The 27,724-nt window shown below is 60.3% G+C and overlaps 3 protein-coding genes across 3 annotated transcripts; 1 reads left to right on the forward strand and 2 right to left on the reverse strand.

Annotated features, from left to right (window-relative positions):
* Positions 1–113: 113 nt before the first annotated feature.
* RUVBL2 (RuvB like AAA ATPase 2) lies at positions 114–11,372 on the forward strand. The gene is made up of 15 exons (XM_090127934.1): positions 114–462; positions 1,170–1,218; positions 1,363–1,418; positions 1,511–1,652; positions 2,468–2,597; positions 4,046–4,112; positions 4,206–4,312; positions 5,195–5,288; positions 5,370–5,493; positions 6,921–7,015; positions 7,109–7,227; positions 7,322–7,441; positions 9,041–9,170; positions 10,299–10,413; positions 11,295–11,372. The coding sequence occupies exons 1-15, from the start codon at positions 268–270 to the stop codon at positions 11,318–11,320; spliced, it is 1,569 nt and encodes a 522-aa protein (XP_089984060.1). The 5' UTR covers positions 114–267; the 3' UTR covers positions 11,321–11,372.
* Positions 11,373–11,426: 54 nt separating this feature from the next.
* PNKP (polynucleotide kinase 3'-phosphatase) lies at positions 11,427–18,951 on the reverse strand. The gene is made up of 16 exons (XM_090127931.1): positions 18,642–18,951; positions 18,507–18,553; positions 16,887–17,222; positions 16,676–16,755; positions 16,510–16,567; positions 16,290–16,397; positions 16,088–16,159; positions 15,316–15,364; positions 15,126–15,196; positions 14,489–14,581; positions 14,293–14,389; positions 13,448–13,509; positions 13,211–13,320; positions 13,019–13,106; positions 12,828–12,889; positions 11,427–11,579 (listed from the first exon to the last, which is right to left on the reverse strand). The coding sequence occupies exons 1-16, from the start codon at positions 18,934–18,936 to the stop codon at positions 11,459–11,461; spliced, it is 1,749 nt and encodes a 582-aa protein (XP_089984057.1). The 5' UTR covers positions 18,937–18,951; the 3' UTR covers positions 11,427–11,458.
* Positions 18,952–22,344: 3,393 nt separating this feature from the next.
* Positions 22,345–27,581, reverse strand: KCNA7 (potassium voltage-gated channel subfamily A member 7). Its single transcript, XM_090127551.1, has 2 exons — positions 26,898–27,581; positions 22,345–23,208 (listed from the first exon to the last, which is right to left on the reverse strand). The coding sequence occupies exons 1-2, from the start codon at positions 27,414–27,416 to the stop codon at positions 22,345–22,347; spliced, it is 1,383 nt and encodes a 460-aa protein (XP_089983677.1). The 5' UTR covers positions 27,417–27,581.
* Between the last annotated feature and the right edge of the window lie 143 nt (positions 27,582–27,724).

The following is a 27,724-nucleotide window of genomic DNA, read 5'->3' on the forward strand; positions in this document are numbered from 1 at the left end:
CCCACCGGAGGAAGCGAGGGGGGGGGGGGGGGGGGGATTGGAAATGGTTCCGCCCCTTCCCAGAAAGGGAACCGGGGGGGTGGAGGTGGCGGTGTTGATGGGGACGGTTATGGGGCTGGCTGTGGGGCGTGCGTGGGCTGAGGGTGGGATGCGTTGTGGCTATGGGGCAGGTTATGGGGCGGGCTGGGGCTGTAGGACAGGCTCTGGGGCGGTAGACTAAGCCCTGAGGCATCTATAGGGCACCCATGCGGCAGCTATGGGGCAGTTATGGGGCACAGCCGTGCTCTGAGACCGCCCCTTCCACTCCCAATACGCAGCGGACGTGCTGGAGGACTGCGCGACCATCGAGTGGTGCCGCCGGAACGTCCGCCGCCGGAAGCGGAACTGACCGTGCGTCACTTCCGCCTCGCTCAGAGAGCGCGAAGAGGCAGCGGCGGTGCGGACGGCGCCATGGCAACGGCGGTGCGGGAATGGGGGGGGGCCGGAGGGGGTCTGGGGGGGATTGGGGGTCCTGGGGGGAAAAGTGGGGGGACTCTGAAGAGATTGGGGGGAAACTGGGGGGTTTCCGTGGGGGAAATGGGGGGGGGGGGCCGTAATTGAGGGTAATGGGGGGTGAGGAGGTGTGGGGGTAATTGGGGGGGGTCGCGTGAAGATAACGAGGGGGCGATTGGGGGGAGAAAGTGTAATTAGGGGTGAGTGGGAGGGTCCTGTGGGGATAACGGGACTGGGGGGGGGCGGTGCTGGGGGGACGGGGGTAATTAGGAGTGACTGGGGGGGGGTTGAATATAGGGGGGGAATTGGGGGTCATCCAAAGGGGAGAAGAGAAACTGGGAGTAATTGGGAGGGGGGTTGGGTGGTAACTGGGGGGGAGGAGGGGGGTCCTGAGGGCTTTGGGTGGTGATTTGGGGTCGTTTGGGGTGGGGGAGGCTGAGGGAATGGGGTGTCTGGAGAGTAATTTGGGGGGGGGGTCCTGAGGGGGTGAGGGAAGGAAAGCTGGGGGGTAATTGGGGTTAGCTGGGGGGGGGGGGGTTAATTGGGGTGGGTTATCAAGGTAATAAGCGGGGGGGGGAGGATCCTGGGGGCACAGAGTGGCTGGGGGTGGTGGGTAGGCACAGAGGGGGGGGTTCTGACTTTCTTTAACCCTGCTGACCCCCCCTTCCCCCCCCCAGACCACAAAGGTGCCGGAGGTGCGGGATGTGACCCGGATTGAGCGCATCGGTGAGAGCCAACAGCACAACTTGGGGGGGGGGGGCTCACTTAATGCTCCCCCTGGAATACCCTGATCCTCCTAAATATCTGTGACACCCCCCCAAAAACCACCTGACCCCCCCCTCACCCCCCCAACCCCATTTTCCCCCACAGGTGCCCACTCCCACATCCGCGGGTTGGGTTTGGACGACGCCTTGGAACCGCGACAGGTCCGGAATTGAGGGAAGGGGGGGGGGGGGTTTCTAAAGGGGTTTGAATGGGGGGAGAAGGGATTTTTGTGACCCACCACCACCTTTTCCAGGTGTCTCAGGGCATGGTGGGCCAGCTGGCAGCTCGTCGGGCTGCTGGAGTCATCCTGGAGATGATCAAGGAAGGGAAAATCGCCGGGCGCGCCGTGCTGATCGCCGGGCAGCCGGGCACCGGCAAGACCGCCATCGCCATGGGTACAGCACCCCCCTTTGCTTTCGTAGGATAAAGGAAAAGAGTGAAAATCACTGAAAAACGGGGTGAAAATCACCTGTGAGGTTATTTGTTCCTTTTTCCTGTGGAAGTGTCAGCGTTGCTTCCAATTCGCTTCAGCGCGTTTTTTCAAGTCTCGTTTAAAAACATAAAATTTGTTCCATCAGTTCTTCTAAAAAAGAATTTCTCTGCAGTAATATTTATCAGAAGAGCTTTATCTCTTTATATACCATTTTATCTACCTTGATTTTATTCTAGTGCTTTTAAAGTCCCTTAAAATTACATTGTGCTGAGGCTTTCCCTATTATTGGCGTTTGTGCTCTCCGACTAATTACGAAATATTATAGTACTTCTATATTTTTCAGTTACATCCTCAGATAAACCAATAATGTGCCCATAACACAAACTTTTTAGAGAGAAAATAGCAGAGCAAAGTTCAATCCCAGAGGAATTATTCAGGCTGCTTGCACTCCACTGAGATACTAAAGAATCCGGTTGTATAAATTGGAGAGCAATTCCACACCGTCGTGGCTGAGAGCATAATATTGTTTTTGTTTATAAATCAGGTAAATTGAGCGGGTCTGATAGAACAGGAAATGTTGTAACACTCATCTAATGATGAAGGGTTAATTTAGTAGCTAATTGCTCACTTGAAATGAGGCAGCACAACGCTTTCCTTCATTCCCAACCCGCGTTAGGCAGCTTACCTCCTTCGCTTAAAAACTCCCCCCCCGACCCCCCTTCTGTCACTTTGCTGTCACTTTTGTCACCGTCTGGGTGCCCCCCCCTTTGTCCCCAGGCATGGCGCAGGCGTTGGGCCCCGACACCCCGTTCACAGCCATTGCTGGCAGTGAGATCTTCTCGCTGGAGATGAGCCGCACCGAGGCGCTCACTCAGGCCTTCCGCCGCTCCATCGGCGTCCGCATCAAGTCAGGGCACAGCTGGGGGCTTTGGGGGGCGGTTTGGGGGCATTGGGGGATTTTTAGGGCAGCTCGGAGGTGTTTGGGGGCGTTGGAGGACATCTCAGGGCATTTGGGGGCGGTTTGGGGACTTCTAGGGGCAGCTTGGGGGTGTTTGGGGGGGGTTGGAGGACATCTGGGGGCAGTTTGGGGGCATTGGGGGATTTTTAGGGCAGCTCGGGGGTGTTTGGGGGGGGTTGGAGGACACCTGGCGGCAGTTTGGGGCCATATGGGGGCAGTTTGGGGGCATTGGGGGACTTTTAGGGGTGGCATGGGGGTGTTTGGGGATAGTTTGGAGGCTTTGGGTGACAGTTTGGGGGCATTGGAGGGCATCTAGGGGTGACCCAGGGGCATTTGGGGGCATTGGGAGACTACCTGGGGACGTTGGAGGACATCTGGGAGTGGCTTGGGGGCAGTTTGGGGGCATTGGAGGACTTTTAGAGGCAGCTCAGGGGTTTTTGGGGGGGTTGGGGGGAATTTGGGGGCATTGGGGGACTTCTAGGGGCAGCTTGGGGGTGTTTAGGGGGGCTGGAGGAGGACATTTGGGGGCAGTTTGGGGGCATTTGGGTATTTAGGGCAGCTCGGGGGTGTTTGGGGGGGTTGGAGGCCATTTGGGGGCAGTTTGGGGGCATTTGGGGACTTCTAGGGGCAGTTCAGGGTTGTTTGGGGGGGCTGGAGGACATTTGGGGGCAGTTTTGGGGCCATTTGGGGGCATTTGGGGACTTCTAGGGGCAATTTGGGGGTGTTTGGGGAGGTTGGAGGGCATTTGGGGGCAATTTGGGGGCAGTGGAGGAACTTTAGGGGTGGCATGGGGATATTTGGGGGCATTGGAGGACAATTTGGGGGTGTTTGGGGTAATTTGGGGGTATTGGAGGATATTCAGGTAATTAGAGAATGCTGGAGTGCGATTTGGGGACAATGTTGGGATTTGGGGGCAGATTTGGGGCCAATTTGGGGACAATGTTGGGATCTGGGGGCGGATTTGGGGCCTTTGGGGCCGATTTGGGGACAATGTTGGGATTTGGGGGCAGATTTGGGGACAATCTGGGTAGATTTGGGGACAATGTTGGGATCTGGGGGCAGATTTGGGGCCTTTGGGGTCGATTTGGGGACAATGTTGGGATTTGGGGGTAGATTTGGGGACAATCTGGGTAGATTTGGGGACGATGTTGGGATCTGGGGGCGGATTTGGGGCCTTTGGGGCCGATTTGGGGACAACGTTGGGATTTGGGGGTAGATTTGGGGACAATCTGGGTAGATTTGGGGACAATGTTAGGATCTGGGGGCAGATTTGGGGCCTTTGGGGTCGATTTGGGGACAATGTTGGGATTTGGGGTCGATTTGGGGACAATGTTGGGATTTGGGGGTGCAGATTTGGGGTGTTTAGGGGCAGTTTTGGGATCATTCCATCCTGGCAGGGAGGAGACAGAGATCATTGAGGGCGAAGTGGTGGAGATCCAGATTGACCGCCCGGCCACTGGCACGGTGAGACTGATGGGGGGGTGACAAAATGAGGGAGGGGGGTGACAACAACAGAGGGGGGGCCTGAGCCTGTCCCCCCCCCCCCAAACCCTACAGGGTGCCAAAGTGGGGAAACTGACGCTGAAGACCACAGAGATGGAAACCATTTACGATCTGGGCACCAAAATGATCGAATCTCTCACCAAAGAGAAGGTCCAGGCTGGGTGAGTGGGGGTTGGGGGGGGGGCATTTTGGGGTAGAATGAGGGGAATTTGGGTAAAAAGCACCGGGTGGGGTGGGGAAATGGGGAGGGAGAAACCTGAGTGGGGTGGGGAGGGGGGGGAGATAGAAGGGAGGGGAAAAATGGGGTGAAAATGGAAAAGGGGGGGTTGGGGGAACGGGTCAAAAAAAAGCAGAAGATGGGTGAAAGTGGTGAATTTTGGGAGAGTTGAGGGGGAAAGAGGGGGGGAGTGGAAGGAAATGGGGTGGAAGGGACCCAAAATGGGGCAAAATAACCCCAGAAATGGGTTGAAATAATCCCAAAATGGGGTGGAATCGTTTGAAAATGGGGAAAAGTCGTCTCAAAATGGGGGGAAATGGCCCCAGAAATGGGTTGAAGTAGTTCAAAATGGAACCAAATAGTCACAAAAATGGGGTGAACTAAAGCCAAAGTGGGGCAGAACAGGTCAAAAACGGGTTGGAATGGTCTCAAAATGGGTTGAATTGGTTAAAAAATGGGGCAGATTAGTTCAAAAATGGGGCAAAATAGTCCTAAAGTGGGGCAAAATAGTTGCAGAAATGGGGTTGAGTTGGTCCCAAAGTGGGGTTGAATTGGTGCCAAATTGGGGGGAAACAGTCAAAAATGGGGGGGAAACAGTCAAAAATGGGGGGAAACAGTCAAAAATGGGGGGAAACAGTCAAAAATGGGGCAGAGCAGCTCCTGAAAACGGATTGAATCAGTTCTAAAGTGGAGCCAAAGAAAACCCGAATGGGACCCTTATTTAATCCCTAAAAAGGGGGGGGGGGGGGGATAGGAGACCCTATGTGTGACGGGGACCCCAAATTTGGGGTGAAATCACCCCAAAACGGGTCTGCCCCCCCCATAGGGATGTGATCACCATCGACAAAGCCACGGGGAAGATCTCCAAGCTCGGCCGCTCCTTCACCAGAGCGCGGGATTACGACGCCATGGGCTCACAGGTGGGCTTTGGGGGGGGGTCCTGGGGGTCCCAAAGGGTGTCTGTGTGGGGGGGGGTGACCCCACGGCTGACCCCTCCCCAGACCAAGTTCGTGCAGTGCCCCGACGGGGAGCTGCAGAAGCGGAAGGAGGTGGTGCACACCGTGTCCCTGCACGAGATCGACGTCATCAACAGCCGCACGCAGGGCTTCCTCGCCCTCTTCTCGGGTATAAAGACCCCCCCCCCAAAAAAAAAATTACCCCCCCCACACACCCTCCAAATTACCCCCAAAACCCCCAGCCCGCCCCTCTCCAATGGGGCTCCCCAAACCTCCCCCCACCGCCCTCCCCTTCTGCCCTTCTGATCCCCTCACAGGGATCTCCACCAATCTCAGACCCCTCCTCCCAATTTGGGGTCACCTCCCCCCCCCCCAAGTCCCCCCAGTAAGGTTCCCCAGACCCCCCCCCCACTTCCATCTCAGATCCCCTCACAGGGGTCTCCAGAACGTCTCTACCAATCCCAGACCCTCCCCCCATTTAGTGTCTCCCTCCATAACCCCCCGCTACCCCCGCTATGGGTTCCCCAGACCCCCCCCTTCCACCCCAAGTCCCCTCACAGGGGTCTCCAGAACATCTCTACCAATCCCAGACCCCCCCCATTTGGTGTCCCCCCCCCCAAAACCCCCTGCTATGGGGTTCCCCAGACCCCCCCCTTCCACCCCAGCTCCCCTCACAGGGGTCTCCAGAACACCTCTACCAATCCCAGCCCCCCTCCCCCCCAATTTGGGGTCCCCCCTCCCAAAGCACCCTCCCCCATGGGGTTCCTCAGACCCCCCCCCCCCCTTTCTGCCCCTCATCCCCTTACAGGGGTCTCTACTGATCTCCTCCCCCCCCCCAGTGAGGTTCCCCAGACCCCCCCTTTCCACCCCAGATCCCCTCACAGGGGTCTCTACCGATCCCAGACCCCCTCTTAGCCCCCCAGTTTGGGATCATCCCCTACCAAACCCCCCCAGTAGGGCCCCTCAGACCCCCTCTCCCCCCATAACCCCTTTATACCCCCCACCCCCCCCATGGGGCTGCCCCCACCCCAAAATCCGCCCCCACACCCCCCCCATGGGGCTGCCCCTACCCCACAACCCCCCAATGGGGTTGCCCCCACCCCAAAATCCCTCCAACACGGCCCCCCCCATGGGACTGCCCCTACCCCAAAACCCCCCCCACCCCCCCCATGGGGTTACCCCCACCCCAAAATCCCACCCCCACACCCCCTCATGGGGCTGCCCCTACCCCACAGCCCCCAATGGGGTTGCCCCCACCCCAAAATCCCCCCCCACATCTCCTCCATGTGGCTGCCCCTACCCAAAATCCCCCCCATACTCCCCCATGGGGCTGCCCCCACCCCAAAATCCCCCCCCACCCCCCATGGGGCTGCCCCCACCCCAAAATCCCCCCCACCCCCTATGGGGCTGCCCCCTCCCCCCACAAGGCTCTCCAGATCTCCCCCCCAACCCCAGACCCCCTCATACCCTCCTTAGCACCTCCCCCCACCCCAAACCGCTCCCCAAATCCCCTCCAGGTTCCCCCCCCAAGATCCCTTTCCCCCATAGCCCCCCTCCACGACCCCCCCCGACATTTTTCCCCCCCCCCCCTTATAGGTGACACAGGGGAAATCAAGACAGAGGTGCGGGAGCAAATCAACGCCAAAGTGGCCGAGTGGCGCGAGGAGGGCAAAGCCGAAGTCATCCCTGGGGTGAGCACTGACAATAAAGTGGGGGGGAGGTTAAAATGGGGGGGGACACACACACATACACCCCTCCTGACCCCCCCGGACCCCCCCCTCAAGGTGCTGTTCATCGATGAAGTGCACATGTTGGACATCGAGTGCTTCTCCTTCCTCAACCGCGCGCTGGAGAGCGACATGGCGCCCGTCCTCATCATGGCCACCAACCGTGGCATCACCAGGTTGAAGGGGGGGTAAAAACGGTCTGGGGGGGGGGGGCAGAGGGTGCTGAGACCCCCCCCCCGAGCTCTAAGTGTGCCCCCCACCCCCCCGTAGGATCCGTGGCACCAACTATCAGAGCCCACACGGGCTGCCCATCGACCTGCTGGACCGCCTGCTCATCATCTCCACCGCGCCCTACAGCGACAAGGAGACCAAGCAGATCCTCAAGATCCGGTCAGGACCCCCCCTCGAGACCCCCCCCCCAACTTTAAAGCTCCCCTCCCCTTCCTTTTAGACCCCCCACCCCCCCCCAAGGTTCCCCCTCCCAGCATTATTTTGTGGTTCTCCCCTTTTCCCCCCTTATCTCCCCCCCCCCCCAGTTCTTACCCAACACAAGACGCTGCCCACCCAATGGTTTTTGGTGCCCCCCCCTCCCCCCCAAAACCCTTTTGATGCTTTTTCACCCCCCCACACAGGTGCCCCCCCCCCCACACACAGGTGTCCCCTATCCCTTCTTTATCTTTTCCAATCCATTTTCATATTCCTAACCCCATTCTTGATGCTTTTTGACCCCCCCCCCCCCCAGCGCCATACAGTTCCCCCCAGATGCACCTCAGCCCCCCCAGTGCCATACAGTGCCCCCCCCCAGCCCCCCCAGTGCCATATATTGCCTTCTCAGTTGCTCTCCAGAGCCCCCAGTTGCCTCCCAGTCCCATATAGTGCCCCCTGGTTGCCCCCTATCCCCCCCCCAGTGCCATATAATGCCCCCCAGGTGCCCCCCAGCCACCCTAGTGCCATACCGTGCCCCCCCAGTTAGCCCTGAATGCCATTTAGTGCCCCCCCAGTGTCATAAATTGCCTGCTCAGATGCCCCCCAGCCCCCCCAGTTGCCCCCCAGTGCTATATAATGCCCCCCCCTAATGCCACTCTGTGCCCCCAAAGCTCCCCCAGCACCTCCTGTAATCCCCTCCCTCTGCCTTTTGGTGCCTCTGGATGCCTCCCAGTTGCCCCCTACCCCCCCAGGACCCCCCCAGTGCCACAAATGCCCCCCAAGTTGCACCTCAACCCCCCCAGCTGCCCCCCCAGTGCCACTCAGTGCCCCCCCAATGCCACTCAGTGTCCCTCAAGCTCCCCCAGCACCTCCTGTAATCCCCTCCCTCTGCCCTTTGTTGCCTCTGGATGCCTCCCAGTTGCCCCCCACCCCCCCAGAACCCCCCCCAAGTTGCACCTCAACCCCCCCAGCTGCCCCCCAGTGCCATTCAGTGCCCCCCCAGTGCCACTCAGTGCCCCTCAAGCTCCCCCAGCACCTCCTGTAATCCCCTCTCTCTGCCTTTTGGTGCCTCTGGACACCCCCCAGTTGCCCCCCACCCCCCCAGGAAGCCCCCCAGTGCCCCCCCAAGTTGCACCTCAACCCCCCCAGGTGCCCCCTAGTGCCACTCAGTGCTACAAATGCCCCCCAAGTTGCACTTCAGCCCCCCCAGCTGCCCCCCAGTGCCATTCAGTGCCCCCCAAGCTCCACCAGCACCTCCTGTAATCCCCTCTCTCTGCCTTTTGGTGCCTCTGGACGCCCCCCCATCCCCCCCCCCAAGCCCCCCAGTGCCACAAATGCCCCCCAATTGCACCTCAACCCCCCCAGCTGCCCCCCCAGTGCCACTCAGTGCCCCCCCAATGCCACTCAGTGTCCCTCAAGCTCCCCCAGCACCTCCTGTAATCCCCTCCCTCTGCCTTTTGGTGCCTCCAGACGCCTCCCAGTTGCCCCCCGCCCCCTCCAGTTGCCCCCCGGTCCCCCCAGTTGCCCCCCCAGCCCCCCCACCGAGGCCGTGCCCCCCCCCAGGTGTGAGGAGGAGGACGTGGAGATGACGGAGGACGCGTACTCAGTGCTGACACGCATCGGCCTGGAGACGTCGCTGCGTTACGCCATCCAGCTCATCACTGCTGCCAGCCTGGTGGCACGCAAGCGCAAGGTGGGGGGGGGACACAGAGCCCCCCCCCCGGTGAGGGGGGGGGACAGGGGGTCTGCGTGTCCCCTGTGTGAATGGGGAGGGGGTTTGAACTCTAGGGAGTGGGGTGGGGTTTGGTTGGGGGGCGGTGGGAGGGGGGTGGAGGCTGGAAGGGGGAGGTTTGGGGTCGCTGGGTGGGGGGGGGACTGGGGGTGGGGGGGGATTTGGGGTCACTGATGGGTTTTGGGGGGGTCTTGGGGGGATTTGGGGTCACTGGGTTTTGGGGGGGTCTTGAGGGGGATTTGTGGTCACTGATAGGTTTTGGGGGGTCTTGGGGGGATTTGGGGTCACTGGGTTTTGGGGGGGTTAGGGGGGATTTTGGGGTCACTGTTGGGTTTTGGGGGGGACTTGAGGTTACTGATGAGTTTTGGGGGGATTTGGGGTCACTTATGGATTTTAGGAGGGATTTTGGGGTCACTGATGGGTTTTGAGGGGAAGGGATTGGTCTCAGGATCTAAAGAGAGGTTTTGGGGTCCTGGAGTGTTTTGGGGTCACTGGGATTGATTTGAGGGGGGGGGTTGGGGTCCCTGGAAGGGGTTTTAGGGGCTGGGGGGGGGGATTGGGTGATTACTGAGGGGGATCTTGGTGTATGGAGAGGGATTTTGGGGTCACTGGGGGGGCATTGGGGTCAGTGGGAAAAGTTTGGGGCCTTGGGAGTGTTTGAGGGTCACTTGGGGGGGAATTGGGGTTTCAAATTAGATATTTAAACTGGGGGAGTGGGGGAACCTTGTGGGATTTGGGTTCTTTTGGGGGTTGGGGTGTTTTTGTGGGGAGTCTTGGGAGGGGGGGGGGGGAGATTTTTGGGGGTACCGGAAGGGATTTGGAGGATTTCAAGGGAGGGAGGTTGGAATATTGGGGGCGGGGGGTTCAGAGGGGGAGGGGATTATTGGGGCCCGGAGGGGGGGGGCATGAAATCCTTAGGAGGGATCAAAAAGGGGGGGGGGGTTTCAGTGGAAGGGGTCTCAGAGTGGAGAGGAGGAGCTCAGCGGAGAGCTTTGGGGGTCTGAGGGAGGGGGGGGGGGTGAGGGGTCCCTGTGGGGGGGGGTTTTGGGGGTGGGGGGGGTCCTGACGGGGGTCTCGGGGCCCCCCCAGGGGGTGGAGGTGCAGGTGGAGGACATCAAACGGGTCTATTCGCTGTTCCTGGACGAGTCGCGCTCCACGCAGTACATGAGGGAGTACCAGGAGGCCTTCCTGTTCAACGAGCTCAGTGAGGGGGGGGGCGCGGGGGGGGGGGGCGCAGGGGGCTGGGGGGGGGGGCTATGGGGTGGTTGGGTGGGGGGGGGTACCTGGAGGGGGGAAGGTAGGGGGAGGGGAGAGGGGGGGTGTGAGGGATGTGGGGTAACTGGAGGCTTTCCTGTTCAATGAGTCAGTGGGGGGGGGGGGGGGGGGTTGGGGGGGGCTATGGGGGGGCTGGGGTGGGCTATGGCAAGGGTTATGGGGGGGCTGGGGGGCTGGCTATGGGGGTGGGCTATGGTGAGGGTTATGGGGGGTGTGGGGGGGCTATGGTGGGGGTTATGGGGGGGCTGGGGTGGTGGCTATGGGGGGGCTATGGTGAGGGTTATGGGGGGGTGGGGGGTGGCTATGGGGGGGTTTATGGCGAGGGTTATGGGGGGGCTATGGTGAGGGTTATGGGGGGGCTAAGGGGAGGGCAAGGGCTACACGGGGGCCATGAGGGGTGGGGGGGGGGGCTATGGGGGGGCGCCATGGGGGGAGTTCTGGGGGTTGGGGGCATGGGGAGTACCTGGAGGAGGGATTATAGGGGGTGTGTGGGGGGGGAGATATGAGGGGATGTGGGGTAATAAGAGGTGGTCCTCTTCAATGAGAGCAGTGGGGGGGGGGGCGGGGGGGTCTTTGGGGGGGGGCTATGGGGGGGCATAAGGGGTCTATGGGCTGGGACAGATGGGTGACAGGGATGGAAATGGAGGGGGGGGGGCATAAAGGATGGGGGGGGGAGTGAGGACATGGAGGGGGGGACAGAGGGATGGAGGACGTCGGGGGGGGGGGGGGGGGGGAGGTCCTCAGGGTGAGGAGATGGGAGGGGGGGGTGACATGAGGGTCCCTAATCGCCCCCCCCCCAATTTTCTGCAGAAGGCGAAAGCATGGAGACACCGTGACCCCCCCTCCCCCCCTAGAGCCCATTTTTGCAATAAAACCCTCGATTTTGGAGCAGCTGCGTTTTTATTGGGGTTTGGGGGGGGGCACAGAGGACCGAAGGTTTATTTGAGGGGGGGTCCGGGGGGGGGGGGGGGGTCTCAGCCGTCGTTGAACTGCAGGAAGAGGCGGCGCCGCTTCGGGTCCCGGAACTGAGGCACAAATGGGACGTGGAGGATCTGAGAGAAACCCTCCGAGGGGGAGGGGGCCACAAAACGGTTCCTGGGGGGGGGAAATAAGGGGTGGGGGGTGAGAATGGGGTGGGGGGACTCATAGGAGTTGGGGGGGTGAGAATCCGGGCGGGGGCTGAGAATGTTGGGGGAATGGGGAGGGGAGAAACCCATAGGAATGAGAAGGGAATGGGGGGATAAAATGGGAAAAGAGGGGAATTGGGGGGGGGGGGGGGGGGGTTTAGAATGGGGAGGGGAACACACAGAAATTGGTGGGGGGGGGGAGGTGAGAAGGGAGAAAAACCCATAGGAATGGGGGGGGGATTGGGGAGTAAGAAGGGTTGGGGAACCCATAGGAATCAGGGGGGAAATGGGGTGGAATTGGGGGGGGGGGGGGGGGAGAAAGGGAGAGAAACCTGTAAGAATGGGGGGGGAAATGGGGGAAAATTGGGTAAAACTGGTAAGAATAGGGAAAATATGGGGAAGTGGGGTGAATGTCATAGAAATGAGGGAGAAAATGGGAAAAATTGGGTAAAAACCCAAAAAAATGGGGGAAAGTGATCAGAATAGGGAAAACAGGGCGTGGGAATGGGGGAAATGGGGTCAAATCCATAGGAATGGGGGAGGGAATGGGGGGAAATGAGGTAAATCCCATAGGAATGCAAAAAAAGAATGAGGGAAATGGGGTAAAAGTGATAAAAATTGGGAAATATAGGAATATGAGGGAAAATGGAGGAAAATGGGGTAAAAATTCCATAGGAATGGGGGGGGGGGGAATGGGGGAGAAATAGGGCAAAGTCCATCAAAATAGGAAATAATGATGGGGAGAGATGGTAAAAAACTGGAAAACTGGGGAGAAATGGGGCAAAATGGTGCAGGAAAAGGGAAAATAGTGCAGAAATGGGGCAGAAATGGGGCAGGAAAAGGGGAAATGGGGCAGAAATGGGGCAGAAATGGGGCAAAATGGTGCAGGAAAAGGAGAAATAGTGCAGAAATGGTGCAGGAAAAGGGGAAATAGTGCAGAAATGGGGCAGGAAAAGGGAAATAGTGCAGAAATGGGGCAGAAATGGGTCCAAATATCGTTATTTTTAGGGGGGGGTCAGGAAAATGGGGGGCATTGGGGCGAGAGGGAAGGAATGGGGCGATGCCCAATGGAAGAGGGGGGGAAATGGGGTGAAAAGAGAAGGGATGGGGGAAAAGCTGAGGGGTGGAGGGGGTCTTGAGGGCCCCCCCAGACCCTAAGGGACCCCTCAGACCCCAAGAGACCCCCGGCTCCCCCTCGCCCCCCCCCCAGACCCACTTGTAGCTGTGCAGGACGGCGTCGGTGACGGGGACGTGGCCGCTCTCCGTCATATCCCTGAACTGTGGGAGCAACGAGGAGGGGGGGGGACGCTTTATGGATGAGTAACGGGGGGGTCCTACCTACCTTCATATAGGGGGGGGGTCCCAGCCCCTCCGAGCCCCCCCTGCCCCCCCTAAAAGGCTGCTCACCCGACTGTTGTGCTTCGCCTGCTCCAGGGATGCGGTGAACAGCAGGCAGCGGCACGGCACGGCGGCCGCCTGCGCGCACGCGATGTACCTGGAAAAGGGGGGCATAAAATTAAGGGGGGGGGGAGGTCAGAACTTTTTGGGGACCCCCCCTCACCTTCTCCCCCCCCCTCCCCCCTCCTCACATCGACTCACCTCTGCCTGGACTCGGGGTCGGGGTTGGTGTTGTCCACGGCGACGCTGCGGCCGCGGCTCAGGGCGCTTTCAGTGGCGGCCACGCAGCGCTGCCACGAGCCCAGCGTGTCCTGATGGGGGGAGGGGGGGGTCGTGTGACGTCACACGGGGGTCGTATGACGTCATACGGGGGTCACGTGACGTCATGTTTTATCACGGGACCCCCCCCCCCCTCCTCCCCCCTGCAGCCCCCCCTACCCGGTTGACGTAGGCGTAACCCGCGGGGATGATGTGAGTCTTCAGGAAGGTGGATTTGCCAGCTGGGGGGGGGAAAAGAGGGGTCAGAGGTCAAGCTTGGGGTCAGAGGTCAAAGGTGAGGGACAGAGGTCATTGCTATGAGTCAGTATTGGGGGTCAGAGATGATGGTTAGGGAGCAGGGGTCGTGGCTGGGGGTCAGGGGTCGCTGTTGAGGAGGGTTGAGGTCAGCACTAGGAGTCAGGGGTCGTGGTTAGGGGTCAAAGGTCACGGCTGGGGGCAGGGGTCAAAGTTGAGGGTCAGCATTGGAGGTTAGGGGTCCGCATTGGAGGTCAGAATTATACGGAGGGATTGAGGATCACGGTTGGGGGTCAGCGGTCATGGTTAGGGGTCAAAGGTCATGGTTAGGGGTCAAAGGTCATGGTTTGGGGTAGGGGTCAAGGCTGGGGGTCAGGGGTCACTGTTAGGGGGTCACAGGGTCATTCTAAGGGGTCAGAGATCACAGAATTCAACATGTGGGGCCAAGGGTCACAGCCAGGGGTCAGAGGTCATTGCTGGGGGCATCATGAAGGGTCAGGGGTCAGCAGCAGGAATCAAGGGGTCAGAGGTCAAGGGTGGGAGTCAGTGAAGGGGTCAGGGGTCACAGGTGGGGTCAGCAGTAGGGGTCAGGGGTCGCAGCTGGGGGTCAGGGGTCACAGCTGGGAGTGAGGCATCGTGGGGGCAGTGTTTGGGGTCAGGGGTCAGAGGAACAGAGTTGAGGGTCACAGGGAGGGGTCAGAGGTCACAGGGAGGGAGTCAGAGGTCAGGGAGGGGTCAGAGGTCACAGGGAGGGGTCAGAGGTCACCCACCTGCCGGGAAGCCAACGGCCACCAGCACTTCGGGGCTGGGGGAGGTGAGGGAGGCCTCGGGGGGCTCATAGAGCGGAGCGTTGGGGTCCAACTGGCGCTGGGGGGGCAAAGGTCAGGGGTCAATGTTTTTTGGGGGAGAGGGGGGTCATAAAGATTTAAGTGCATCAAAGGGGTGGGGGGGGATGGGGTTACTTACGGGGTCAAAGGTCGGAAGGTCAAAGGGCGCCGGCGCCCAGCCCAAAAAGAATTCCTCAGGGGTGTGGAAGGGCAGCGCTGCATTGAGGGCGAACTGGGGGAGGGGGCACAGGTTGGGAGGCATTGGGACCCCCCCCCAGAGGGGAATGGGGGCAGATGGGGGGGTGGGAGGTTCTGGGACCCCCCCTGTAGGGGAATGGGGGCACTTTGGGGGGGGGGGGGGGGGTGCTGGGACCCCCCTGGAGGAGAATGAGGAAACTGGGGGGATCTGGGACCCCCCCCCTGGAGGAGAATGGGAGCACTGGGGGGGTCTGGGGGACGATGGGACCCCTCCTGGAGGGGAATGGGGGCAGTGAGGGGGTCTGGGGGGTGCTGGGACCCCCCCCATGTAGCGGAATGGGGGCAGATGGGGGGATGGGAGGTGCTGGGACCCCTCCCCCCCGCGGAGGAGAATAGAGGAATTGGGGAGGAGCTGGAGGTGCTGGAACCTCCCTTGTAGAGGAATGGGGGTGGGGGGGGGGGGTGCTGGGACCTCCCCTGGAGGAAAATGGGGACACTGGTGGGATCTGGGGGGTGTTGGAACCCCCCCCCTGTAGGGGAACGTGGGCAGTGGGGGGGTCTGGGGGGGGGCTGCCCACCAGGCGGTCGCTGCAGGAGAAATCCTTCTTCTTGCGGCCCGGGGCCCAGTTTGGGGGGCGGCCAGCAGCATCTTAGGGGGAAGGGGGGGGGACAATGAGTGAGGGGGGGTGGAGACGTGCCCCCCTCCCATCTATAGGACCCCAAAACGCCCCCCAACCTCCTCCCCCCCCCCCACAGCTCCCTGCTCACCCCCCACGTAGATGCTGTTCTGCACTGACACCGTCACGGCCCCGTTTGCCTATGGAGGAATTGTGGCTGCTCAGCCCCCCTCCCTCACCTCCCAGTGCCTCCCAGTTCTTCCCAGTAGCCCCCAGATCCCCCTCAGTTGTCCCCAATCCCCCCCCAGTCCCTCCCAGTGCCCCCCCCCCCCAAGTCACCATCCAGTCCCTTCCAGTGCCTTCCAATACCCCCAGTCTCTCATTCCCTCCCAGTTTCTACCAGTCCACCCCATATCCCCTCCCAGTGCTCCCCAGTCCCTTCCTGGTCTCTCCCAGTGCCCCCCCAATCCCCTCCCAGTTCCCCCCCATCTCTCCCAGTGCCTCCCAGTCCCTTTCATTACCTCCCAGTGCCCCCCAGTCTCTTCCAGTGCCCCCCAGTTCCTCTCCAGCCCCTCCCCATTCCCCCCATATCCCCTCCCAGTGCCCCCCAGTCCCTTCCTGGTCTCTCCCAGTCCACCCCAATTCCCTCCCAGTGCCCCCCAGTCACCCTCCTGTCCCTCCCAGTGCCCCCCCCAGTCCCTTTCATTCCCTCCCAGTGCCCTCCAGTCCGTTCCCATTGCCCCCCAGTCGCCCTCCATCCCCTCCCAATTCCCCTCATATCCCCTCCCAGTTCCTCCCAGTCTCATTCATTCCCTCCCAGTTCCCCCCACTCCCCTCCCAGTTCCTCCCAGTCCCATTCATTCCCTCCCAGTGCCCCCCATTCACCCTCCAGCCCGTCCCAGTGCCCCCCAGTGCCCCCCCACCTTCTCACACAGATGATCCCACATTCCCAACACAGGTTTCCTATAGATCCCCGGTCCCGTCGCTACCAGCACCTGTCAACAGATATTGGGAAGGGGGGGGGGAGACACAAATCAGGGAGTCTCCATAAATCTGGGGGGGGTCCCAGAGCCCCCCTAAAGGCTGGGGGGGGGTCGGGGGGGGGGGAATTCCACTTCCACCCACCTGCAAAGGGACTCCAAGGCGCCGCATCACCGCCTCCACTTTGGCTTTGAAGTCGTCGGCGCGGAGGCGCCCACGGGAAATCCCCATTTGATTGGTGAAAACAACCAGCTGGGGGGGGCAGGGGGGGGTCAGAGGGGCTGGGGGGGCAGAGGGTGTGTGGGGGGGGTAATGGGGTTCTGGGGGGGGGGAGCAGAGGGGTTTTGGGGGGGTTGAGGGGTACCTTATAGCCGTCGTTCTGGAGTTGCTTCAGTTTTTTGGGGATTTCAGGGTATAGAATTCTGGAGGGGGGGGCAGAAATATGGGGGGGGGGGTCAATGCAAACTGCCCCCCCCACACCCCCCGGCCCTATAGGATCTCCTCACTTTCTCCCCAACCCCATAAAATACCTCCAGTCATCGATGCCTGTGGGAAACACCCGCCCTGATTTGGTGGTGATGAGAGTCCCGTCCAGATCAAAGGCAGCAATCTGGGGGAGGGGGGAGAATTAATTGGGGGGGGGGGCACAAAAAGGGACCTTCCCAGGAAAAAGAGAAGTTCCCCAAATTAGAGGACCCCCCCACACACAAAATAAATGGGAGAACAGCCCCCAAAACGTACCTGGGAGCTGGGCTGGACGCCTGGGGGGGTGAAGACGAGGAGGGGGCCGTGCTGATGCCAGGGGTCCCCGGGGGGGCTCTCTGATGTGGGGGGGTCCTCTAATTTGGGGGGACGTTGTGATGTGGGGGGGTCTTCTGATGTGGGGGGGTCTTCTTCTGACGTGGGGGAGGGGCTGCGGGGTCTTTTGGGGGTCCGGGGGCTCTTGGGGGGGTCAGCAAAGCGCAGCTCCAGGGGGTAGCGGCCGTTCACCAGGCAGAGGCTCTGCCCCCCCCTCAGCGTTGCTCGACCCCCCCGGCCCAGCGGGACCCCCCCCACGCACGTGGGGTTCACTCCATGCTGTTGGATGTGAAGGGGGAGAGGGGGGGGTGGAACCCAAGGTCAGAACCCCCCCTCAAAATCCTCTCAGCCTTCACCTCCCACTCCCCAAAACCTCCCAAGTGCCCCCAAATGCTCCCAATCCCCCCCCCTCAGGACGGACCCCCATGAATCTCCTCCCCCCATGCCCCCCCCCCAAAGCCCCAGACACCCCCTGAGCCCCCCAGAACCCCTTCCCCATCCCCCCAAAATAATGCCCAGCACCAATCAGCTCCTCCCTCTCTCTCAGGACCCCAAAATATCCCCCAGGACACCCCCACAAATGCACTCAAACACCCCCAAAACTCCCCCAGGAGCCCCACTGCCCCCCCCCAAATTCCCCCAGAACCCCCCCCCCCAAAGAAAACCTAAGACTCCCTAAACACCCCTTGAATACTCCCAGAAACCCCCCCCCTCCCCCAAACCTCCCCAGAGCCCCCCAGCCCCCCCCCCAGTACCTCCCAAGGATCACCTAAACCTCCCAGAACCCCCCTAAATACCCCCAGGACACCCCCTAAATACCCCCCCCCCAAAAAAAAAACCCCAAGATCGCCTAAATACCCCTCTAATACCCCCAAGACCCCTCCAGACCTCCCCAGGGCCCCCAATTCCCCCCTGAAACCCCCTCAGTACCCCCAGGACCCCATAAAATACCCCAGGACACCCCCCTAAAGACCCTCCCCCCCCCCCAACACCAACATACCCCCAAGACCCCCCCCCAGACATGCCTCAAAGACCCCCAAGACCCCCCCTCGAGCTCCCCCAAGGGCTCCCAACCCCCCCCAGAACCTCCCTCCGTACCCCCAAGATCCCATGAAACACCCCCAGGACACCCCTCTAAGACTCCCCCCCCCCCCACATAAACAACCCAAAGACCCCCTCAAACACCCCTCAAATACCCCCAGGACCCCCCCAGATTTTCCAAGGACCCCCTGAAACCCCCTCAATATCCCCAGAACCCCACGAGAAACCCCCCCTAAGGGCCCCCCCACCCCAAAAGCCCACAAGACCCCCCTAAACATCCCCTAATACGCCCCCCCCCCCAATATGAGGGATATGGTTTAATGAGAACCATTGGTGACAGGTGGATGGTTGGACTGGATGATCTTATAGGTCTTTTCCAACTTTAGTGATTCTGTGATTCTGTGATTCTGTGAATACTCCCAAGACCGCCCCAGGACCCCCCCCAATACCCCCAAGACCCCACGAAATACCCCAGCCCCCCCAATTTATCCACGACCCCCCCCAGGACCCCCCCCCACCAACCTGCGTGACCTCGACGGTGCCCTCAGCGTAATTGGCCACGACCTCCACTGTGGGGGAGGGGAAGAGATGAGAAACGGCAGCACCGGAACCCCCCCCCCCCAGCCCCCCCACTTCCGCCGCCGCCGCTTCCCTCACCCTGCTGTCGGGAGCACTTCCGGTCGGTGACTCCGGTACGCGGCCCACGACCGAGCACCACGGGGACGCCATCGGGGAGCGGGACGGGCCCGGCATCACCGAGCAATTCGCAGAGCATCACCGCCCCGCCTCCGCCGCCACAGCCGCCGGAAGCACCGGCGATTTGAGGCCGCTTCCGGTTCCGCTCAGGGTACGCTTCCGGTTTTGCTGAGGGCACGCTTCCGGTTCCGCTTCTCTGTGGCACTTTCGTAATAGGAGCGGCGCGCTTCCATAGCGCCCCCTTGTGGCTGGACATGGGAGCGCTCCTCGTGGGTCCTCCAGGGCTGGGAAAAATTGGTTTGGGGGGGCTTGAGGGGGGCTGAGGGGGTCTGGGGGGGTTCGGGGGGGCGCTGAGGGAGCCGAGGGGGTGAGAGGGGCGCTGGGGGAGTACTGGGATGTGGTTAGAAAATACTGAGGGGCTCTGGGGGGGGGTACTTATGAGGCAACAGGAGATCTGGGGGGGGGTCTCTCAGCCCGTGGGACCCCCCTTGACCCCCCCAGTGACCCACGAGAGCCCCCTCCCCAACACAGCCGCCCCTCCCAGCTCCCCCAAACCCAAATACACACAACAACACAATACAACCCCCCCCCCAACCTCCCCACGACCCCCCGTGACCCCGCTCCGTCTCCAGCTGTCACCTTTATTGGGGTCTCCACGCCCCCCAATCCGTCCCCCCCCCACCGCCCCCCCCCAGTTTCTTTTCCCCCCTCCTCGTGGCTCCCAGCAGCTCCTCGGGCGGATCGGGTTCTTGGATTCCTTCGCGGCCGCCGGCGGTTATTTGGGGCCGTAACCGGAGAGGGGGCGGCGGGGGGGGGGGGGGGGGGAACGCAGCACGTCCTCATTCAGCCCTGAGCGGCACCGTCTGTCCTTGAGGGGGGGGGGGGGACGGGACACCGCTGTGTGTCCTGGTGCACCAGCGTGCACGGTCACGTGTCCTCGTGCACAGTAGTGTGTCCTCGTGCAACACTGTGTGGGTCCTTGTGCACTGTTATGTGTCCTCGTGCACCATAGTGTGTCCTCGTGCAACACTGCGTGTCCTCATGGAACAGCGTGGGTCCTTGTGCAACAGCGTGGGTCGCCGCGTACCATAGTGCGTCCTCGTGCAACACTATGCGGGTCCTCGTGCACCATCACATGCCCTCATGCACCATAGTGTGTCCTCGTGCAATACTGTGTGGGTCAGCGTGCACCATTACGTGTCCTCGTGCACCATTACGTGTCCTTGTGCAACACCGTGTGGGTCAGCATGCACCATTACGTGTCCTCGTGCACCATAGTGTGTCCCTGTGCAACACTCTGTGGGGCCTTGTGCACCATTAAGTGTCCCTGTGCACTTTTGTGTGTCCTTGTGCACCATTGTGCATGTCCTTGTGCACCATTACATGTCCTTGTGCACCATTGTATGTCCTCATGCTCCACTGTGTGTCCTCGTGCACCATTGTGTCATCGTGCACCATTACATGTCCTTGTGAACCACTGTGTGACCTCATGCGCCTCATGTGACCCTGTGCACCATTGCGTGTCCTTATGCCCCATTACACGTCTTCGTGCAACACTGTGTGTGTACTCGTGCAATACTGTGTACCCTCGTGTGTCCTTGTGCATTAGCATGTGTCCTCGTGAACCATTACATGTCCTCGTGCACTGTCACGTGACCTCTTGCATCCTCGTGTGTCCTTGTGCACCACTGCATGTCCTCGTGCACTGTTATTTGTCCTCTTGCACTGTTGTATGACCTCATGCAGTCTTGTGTGTCCTCATGCACCATGACATCCTCGTGCACCCTCATGTATATTTGTGCACCGTTACATGTCCTCGTGCACCTCGTGTGTCCTCGTGCACCTTTACGTGCCCTCATGCACCATTGTGAGCCCTTGTGCACCACTGCATGTCCTCATGCACTCTTGTGTGTCCTCATGTACCATTACATGTCCTCGTGCGCCGTTGTGTCCTCGTGCATGACTACATGTCCTTGTGCACCTTTGTGTGTATTTGTGCACCCCCGTGTGTCCTCGTGCACCATTGTGTGTCCTCATGCATGATCACATGTCCTCGTGCACCATGGCATGCCCTCGTGCACCCTTCTGAGTCCTCGTGCACCTCTTGTGTCTTCATGCACTCGTGTGTGTCCTCGTGCACCCTCGTGAGTCTTCGTGCATCTTCATGTGTTCTTGTGCACATCTCAGGTCCTCGTGCACTGCTGTGCGTCCTCGTGCACCATCACACGTCCTCGTGCACCTCGTGAGTCCTCGTGCACCTCGTGAGTCCTCGTGCACCATCACCTGTCTGCCCCCCATCCCTGCAGGCCCTGGTGCACTCACACCCCCAACCCCTCGTGCACCACCACCGTGTCCTCGTGCACAGCCCTGGTGAACCCTCGTGCACACTGCAGCTGAAGCCGCCCCGTGCCAGCAGTCGTGCCGCATCCTCGTGCATCCCCGTGCGCCGCACCGCCCTCATCCCTCCCCATTTTTCCCAATTCCCCCCTTTTTCTCCCCGTTCCTCCCACTTTTTTTCCCCCCCATTTCTCCCCACTCCTTTCCATTTTTCTTCATTCCTCCCCAATTTCTGATTTTCCCCCCCATTTCCCCCCATTTCTCCCCATTTTTCCCAAATTCTCCCCATTTCTCCTTCTTTTTTTCCCCATCCCTCCCCATTTTCCCCCGTTTTTCCCCATCCCTCCCCCACTCCCCCCCCCATTTATCCTCATCTTTCCCAATTATTCTCCCAATTTCTCCCCATTTCTCCCCATTTCCTCCAGTTCTTCTTTTTCCCCCCCATTCCCCCCCATTCCTCCCCATTTCCCCCAATTCCCCCCATTTCTCCCCATCTCCCCCCCCCATTCCTCCCTATTTCTCCTCCCAATTTTCCCCTCCCCCCATTCCTCCCCCAATCCCCCCCCCCATTTCTCCCCATTCCCCCCCATTTCTCCCTCTCCCCCCCCCTCCATTTCTCCTCACCTTTCCCCACTCCCCCCCCAATTCCCCCTCACCCCCCCCCAATTTATCCCATTCCCCCCCATTCCTCCCCATTTCCTCCAATTCCCCCCCCATTCCTCCCCATTTCTCCTCACCTTTCCCCACACCCCCATTTCTCCCAATTTCCCCCCAATACCCCCCCATTCTCCCCCATCCCCCCCCATTGTCCCCCCCATTTCTCCTCACCTTTCCCCATTCCCCCCCATTCCCCCCATTCCCCCCATTTCCCCCCATTTCCCCCCACCCCCCCCATTCCTCCCCATTCCCCCCCCATTTCTCCTCACCTTTCCCCATTCCCCCCCATCCCCCCCATTCCCCGTATCCCCCCCCATTCCTCCCCATTCTCCCCCCCCCGATTTCTCTTCACCTTTCCTCATTCCCCCCATCCTCCCCATTTCCCCCATCCCCCCCATCCCCCCCCCCCATTTCTCTTCACCTTTCCCCATTCCCCCCATTGCCCCCATTTCCCCCATCCCCCCCATCCACCCCATTCCTCCCCCATTCCCCCCCCCATTTCTCCTCACCTTTCCCCATCCCCCCATCCCCCCCATTCCTCCCCATTCTCCCCCCCCCCCATTTCTCCTCACCTTTCCCCATTCCCCCCCATTGCCCCCATTTCCCCCCCATTCCTCCCCATTCCCCCACCCCCTCCCCATTTCTTTTCACCTTCCCCCACTCCCCCCCCTCACACCTCAGTCACCAACTTCCACGGCGGCGGCGGCGGCGGCGCCCCCCCACCCCCCCCCACCACCTCCCCATCCACCATCTCCCCCTCCCCAACCCTCCCGATCCCCCTCCCCGTTTTAGGACTTCCCGGCGGGGTCTCTTGACCCCCGTGCAAAGGACACGGGGGGGTGGGGACGCACTCCCCCCCTTCCTCCCCCCTCAATTCCCTCCGGTAGAAGAAGCTGAAGTTGGAGACGATGACGGGGACGGGCAGGGAGATGGTGAGGACCCCCGCGATGGCGCACAGGGAGCCCACCAGCTTCCCCCCCACCGTCACCGGCGCCATGTCCCCGTAGCCCACCGTGGTCATGGTGACCACAGCCCACCAAAAAGCTTGAGGGATGGAGGTGAAGCTGCTGCCGGCGTCTTCGGCCTCGGCGAAATACACGGCGCTGGAGAAGAGGACGACTCCGATGAGGAGGAAGAAGATGAGCAAACCCAATTCTCTCATGGACGCTTTCAGGGTCTGCCCTAAAATCTGCAAACCCCTCGAATGCCTGGATAATTTAAAGACTCGGAACACCCTGACCAGGCGGATGACTCGAAGGATGGCCAAAGACATGGCGGGTTGACCCACGCCTCGACGCCTCGCCAGCTCCGTGCCCAGGGCCACGAAATAGGGAACGATGGCGGCCAGGTCGATGAGGTTCATGGCGTTCCGGAAAAAGGCCGCCTTGCTGGGGCTGGCCAGGAGCCTCACCAGCAGCTCCAAGGAGAACCAGCAGATGCAGAGGGTCTCCACTAAGAAAAAAGGGTCGTCCGACCACGAGCGCCCAACGCCGTCCGCTTCCTCTGCCGTGGAGTTGAGGGGAGGCGACGGGATCTGTTGGGGAGGGGGGGGATAATAATGGGGTGAGGGGGTGGGGGTGGGGGGTGGGGGGAAGGTTGTGGGGTGGTGGGTTGCACTGAGGGATGGGGGGGCTCTTCTTAGGGTGGGTGATGGGGGTGGGAGGTCAGCTAAAGATGGTGGTCCCCTCCTTGGGGTGGGTTATGGGGTGTTGGAGGGCACCTAGAAATGGGGGTCCTCTTCTTAGGGTGGGTGATGGGGGTGGGAGGGCGACCAGAGGTCGGGGTTCCCTCTTTGGAGTGGGTGATGGGGGTGGGAGGTCAGCTAAAGATGGGGGTCCCCTTCTTAGGATGGGTGATGGGGTGTTGGAGAGCACCTAGAAATGGGGGTCCCCTTCTTAGGGTGGGTGATGGGGTGTTGGAGGGCAACGAGAGGTTGGGATTCCCTTCTTAGGGTGGGTGATGGGGGTGGGAGGGCGACCAGAGGTCGGGGTTCCCTCTTTGGAGTGGGTGATGGGGTGTTGGAGGGCACCTAGAGATGGGGGTCCCCTCCTTGGGGTGGGTTATGGGGGTGTTGGAGAGCACCTAGAAATGGGGGTCCTCTTCTTAGGGTGGGTGATGGGGTGTTGGAGGGCAACGAGATGTTGGGATTCCCTTCTTAGGGTGGGTGATGGGGGTGGGAGGTCACCAAGAGATGGGGGTCCCCTTCTTAGGGTGGGTTATGGGGTGTTGGAGAGCACCTAGAGGTTGGGATTCCCTTCTTAGGGTGGGTGATGGGGGTGGGAGGGAGACCAGAGGTCGGGGTTCCCTCTTTGGAGTGGGTTATGGGGTGTTGGAGAGCACCTAGAGGTTGGGGTCCCCTCCTTGGGGTGGGTTATGGGGGTGGGAAGTCACCTAAAGATGGGTATCCCCTCCTTGGGGTGGGTTATGGGGTGTTGGAGAGCAACAAGAGGTCGGGGTTCCCTTCTTAGGGTGGGTGATGGGGGTGGGAGGTCAGCTAAAGATTGGGGTCCCCTTCTTAGGATGGGTGATGGGGTGTTGGAGAGACCCTAGAGATGGGGGTCCTCTTCTTATGGTGGGTTATGGGGGGGTTGGAGGTCACCTATGGCTTGGGATCCCATCCTCATGGTGGGCCATGGGGCTCAGAGGTTGAAGTCCCATCCCCATAACATCTCATGGGGTCAGAGAGCACCCAGGGGTGGGGGTCCCCTCCTTGGGGGGGCTATGGGGGTCAGAGAGCACCCAGGGGTGGGGGTCCCCTCCTTGGGGGGGCTATGGGGGTCAGAGAGCACCCAGGGGTGGGGGTCCCCTCCTTGGGGGGGCTATGGGGGTCAGAGAGCACCCAGGGGTGGGGGTCCCTTCTTTGGGGGGGGGTTATGGGGGGTTGGAGCCCAAGCAGAGATTGGGGTCCCAGGAGAAGGAAAAGGAGAAGGAAAAGGAGGATAATGGTGAGAAAGGGGGGGGGGGGGTGGAGGAAACAGAGAGCTGGAAACAGGAAATGTGAGTGGGAAATGGGGGGGGGGGGGAGTCCAGCGTGAGGGGGGCGAAGAGAAGGAAGTGAAGAATTAGCAGGGAGATAATGAGTGAGATAACGAAGGGCACGGCGACGTGAGAAGGGGATGAGTGGGGAAACGGAGCGGACGGGGAAAATGAAAAAAGAAAAGAGGAAAATGAGGAACAAGGAGAGAAGTGATTCCGAGGTGCCAACGGGGGTGAGGAAGAGGAGCTCAAGAAGAAGAAGAGCGAGGAGGAGGAGGATGAAGGGCGATGAAGATGGAGGAGCTGAGCAGTGGTGGAAGAGCTGAGAGTGAGGAGTGAGAAGTTAATATGGGGGGGTGATGAAAGGGAGGGGGTGATGAAGAGGAGGAGGAGATGATGAAGAAGAGGAAGGGGTGATGAAGAGGAGGAGGGGGTGACGAAGAGGAGGAGGGGGTGATGAAGAGGAGGGAAGTGATGAAGAGCAGATTTGGGGGCAAAAAGGAAAAGCTGAGGACGGTGGTGGAGATTGACAGGAGAGGGGATGAAGATGAGGATGATGAGGAGAAGAAAAGGTTTGAGAAGAAACGGGTGGGGAGGCGGTGGGGATGAGGAGGGAAATGGGGAGGAAGATGAGGAGGAAGATGGTGGGAGGATGAGGAAGATGGAAAGGAGGACGATGGGGATGAGGCTGAGGAGGATAACAGGGAGGAGGAGGGGGATAAGGATGAGGAAGAGGAAGTCAACAAGGAGGAGGAGGAGAAGGATGAAGATGAGGATGAGGAGCCAAGGGGAATGAGAAGGGCTACGAGGATGAGGATGAAGAAGTGAATGAGGAGGAAGATGGGGAGGACAACAAGGATGAAGAGGGCAGTGAGGATGAGGATGAAGGCAACGAAGATGAGAGTGAAGATGAGACTGAAGAAATCAAGAAGGATGAAGGCCATAACGAGAATGGAAAAGGCAACAAAGATGGGAACGAGGTCAACGAGGATGAGGATGAGGATGAGAATGAAGATGGGGATGAAGATGAGGATGAGGATGGCAATGAGAACGAGATTGAAGATGGAGAACACAATGAGGATAAAGAAGACGATGAGGATGAGGGTGAGAATGGGGATGGAAGTGGGAATGGAGATGAAGATGGAGAGGACAACGAGGATGAAAAAGACAACGAGGATGAGGATGAGGATGAAGACGTAGAAGACAGAATGAAGAAGACAACAGGGATGAGAATGGGAATGAGGATGGAGATGGGGATGAGGATGGCAATGATAATGAGGATGAAGATGGAGAAAACAGCAAGGATGAAGAAGACGAGGGTGAGGGTGGGGATGGGGATGGAGATGGAGATGAGGATGAGGATGGTGATGAGGATGAGAATGAAGATGGAGACGACAATGCGGATGAAGACAACAAGAATGAGAGTGAGGATGGGGATGGAGGTGGGGATGAGGATGAGGATGGGGATGAGGATGAGGAAGAAGATGGAGAGAACGATGGGGATGAAGAAGACAACGAGGATGAGAATGGGGATGGAGATGGAGATAATGATGGCGATGAGGAAGAGGAAGAGGATGAAGTTGAAGAGAACAACAAGGATGAAGAAGACAACGAGGATGAGGGTTAGGATGGGGATGGAGATGGAGATAAGGATGGTGGTGAGGAAGAGGATGAAGATGAAGAGGACAAGGACGAAGAAGACGAGGATGAGGGTGAGGATGGGGATGGAAATGGGGATGGAGATGGGATGGTGGTGAGGAAGAGGACGAAGATGAAGAGGACAACAAGGACGAAGAAGATGAGGATGAGGATGAGGATGAGGATGAGGATGGTGATGAGGAAGAGGACAACAAGGATGAAGAAGACGAAGATGAGGGTAAGGATGGGGATGGAGATGGGATGGTGATGAGAAAGAGGATGAAGATGAAGAGGACACCAAGGATGAAGAAGACAACGAGGATGAGGATGAGGATGAGGATGAGGATGAGGATGAGGATGAGGATGAGGATGAGGATGAGGATGAGGATGGGGATGGGGATGGGGATGAGGAAGAAGGCAAAGGTGAAAAGAACAACAAGGATGAAGAAGACAAGGATGAGGTTGAGGATGGGGATGGAGATGGGATGGTGGTGAGGAAGAGGACGAAGATGAAGAGGACAAGAAAGACGAAGAAGACAACGAAGCTGAGATGAGCCTGAGGACGATGCCGATGACGAAGACCCCCCTCCCCCTCCCCTCCCTCCTCACCTGCGCAGCCACTTCGCCCCCAGCCCGGAATTGGGGGAGGGTCTCGAGGCAGAAGACGACGATGGAGACGAGGATGATGAGGACGGAGAGCAGCGCGATGGCTCGGGCGGCCGGGGAGCTTTCGGGATGCTCACAAAGCAGCCAAGCCCGGCGACTGAGCCGACCTCGGGGCAGCGGCCGGGGCATTTCCAAACCCAAACCTTCGGCCTCACGGACGCGATCTTCGGCTTCGGGTCCCAATTGATAAAATCTCAATTCTTCCAAAAAAACGTCCAGCGGGACGTCGGGGGGTCGGCGCAGCCTCCCTCCGGATTGGTAGTAATAAAGGACGGCCCCGAAAGCTCCCCGGTGCCGGTCGAAGAAATACTCGCGGCGTTGGGGGTCGAAAAAACGGCGGCGGCGCCGGGGGTCTCCGAGGAGGGTGTCGGGGAAACGAAGCAGGGTCCGACCCAGGGTCTCGAAACGCCGCCCGGCCACGTTGATGGCCACGCGTTCACAGCAGCCGGCCGGCTCGGCCATGGTGGGGGGTGGGAGACCCCCCTGTGGGGGGTAGGGGGTGAGAGACCCCTCTGTGGGTTGGGAGCCCACCCTGCGGGGCGTGGAAGACCCCTCTGTGGGGGGATGCGGGGTGGGAGTCCTCCTATGGGGAATGAGGGGTGGGAGACCCCTGTGTGGGTTGGGAGCCCACCCTGCGGGGGATGGGGGGTGGGTGGGAGTCCTCCTATGGGGAATGAGGGGTGAGAGACCCCTCTGTGGGGGGTGGGGGGTGAGAGACCCCTCCGTGGGTTGGGAGCCCACCCTGCGGAGCGTGGAAAACCCCTCTGTGG

This window comes from Phasianus colchicus, chromosome 31, assembly GCF_987193195.1.
Source record: "Phasianus colchicus chromosome 31, bPhaCol1.hap1.1, whole genome shotgun sequence".
Classification (NCBI taxonomy): Eukaryota; Metazoa; Chordata; class Aves; order Galliformes; family Phasianidae; genus Phasianus; species Phasianus colchicus.

What these genes read in the sequence shown, in the direction of transcription:
- RUVBL2 (XM_090127934.1), top strand. Translation starts at nt 268, where the DNA reads ATGGGGCACAGCCGTGCTCTGAGACCGCCCCTTCCACTCCCAATACGC. An exon ending in ACGACGCCATGGGCTCACAG is followed by an intron (nt 5,289 to 5,369) that starts GTGGGCTTTGGG and finishes ACCCCTCCCCAG; the next exon opens with ACCAAGTTCGTGCAGTGCCC. An exon ending in TGGTGGCACGCAAGCGCAAG is followed by an intron (nt 9,171 to 10,298) that starts GTGGGGGGGGGA and finishes GGGCCCCCCCAG; the next exon opens with GGGGTGGAGGTGCAGGTGGA.
- PNKP (XM_090127931.1), bottom strand. Translation starts at nt 18,936, where the DNA reads ATGTCCAGCCACAAGGGGGCGCTATGGAAGCGCGCCGCTCCTATTACG. An exon ending in GCACCGTCGAGGTCACGCAG is followed by an intron (nt 17,223 to 18,506) that starts GTTGGTGGGGGG and finishes CACATCCAACAG; the next exon opens with CATGGAGTGAACCCCACGTG. An exon ending in GGGATCATCTGTGTGAGAAG is followed by an intron (nt 15,365 to 16,087) that starts GTGGGGGGGCAC and finishes ATTCCTCCATAG; the next exon opens with GCAAACGGGGCCGTGACGGT.
- KCNA7 (XM_090127551.1), bottom strand. Translation starts at nt 27,416, where the DNA reads ATGGCCGAGCCGGCCGGCTGCTGTGAACGCGTGGCCATCAACGTGGCC. An exon ending in GGGGCGAAGTGGCTGCGCAG is followed by an intron (nt 23,209 to 26,897) that starts GTGAGGAGGGAG and finishes CCTCCCCAACAG; the next exon opens with ATCCCGTCGCCTCCCCTCAA.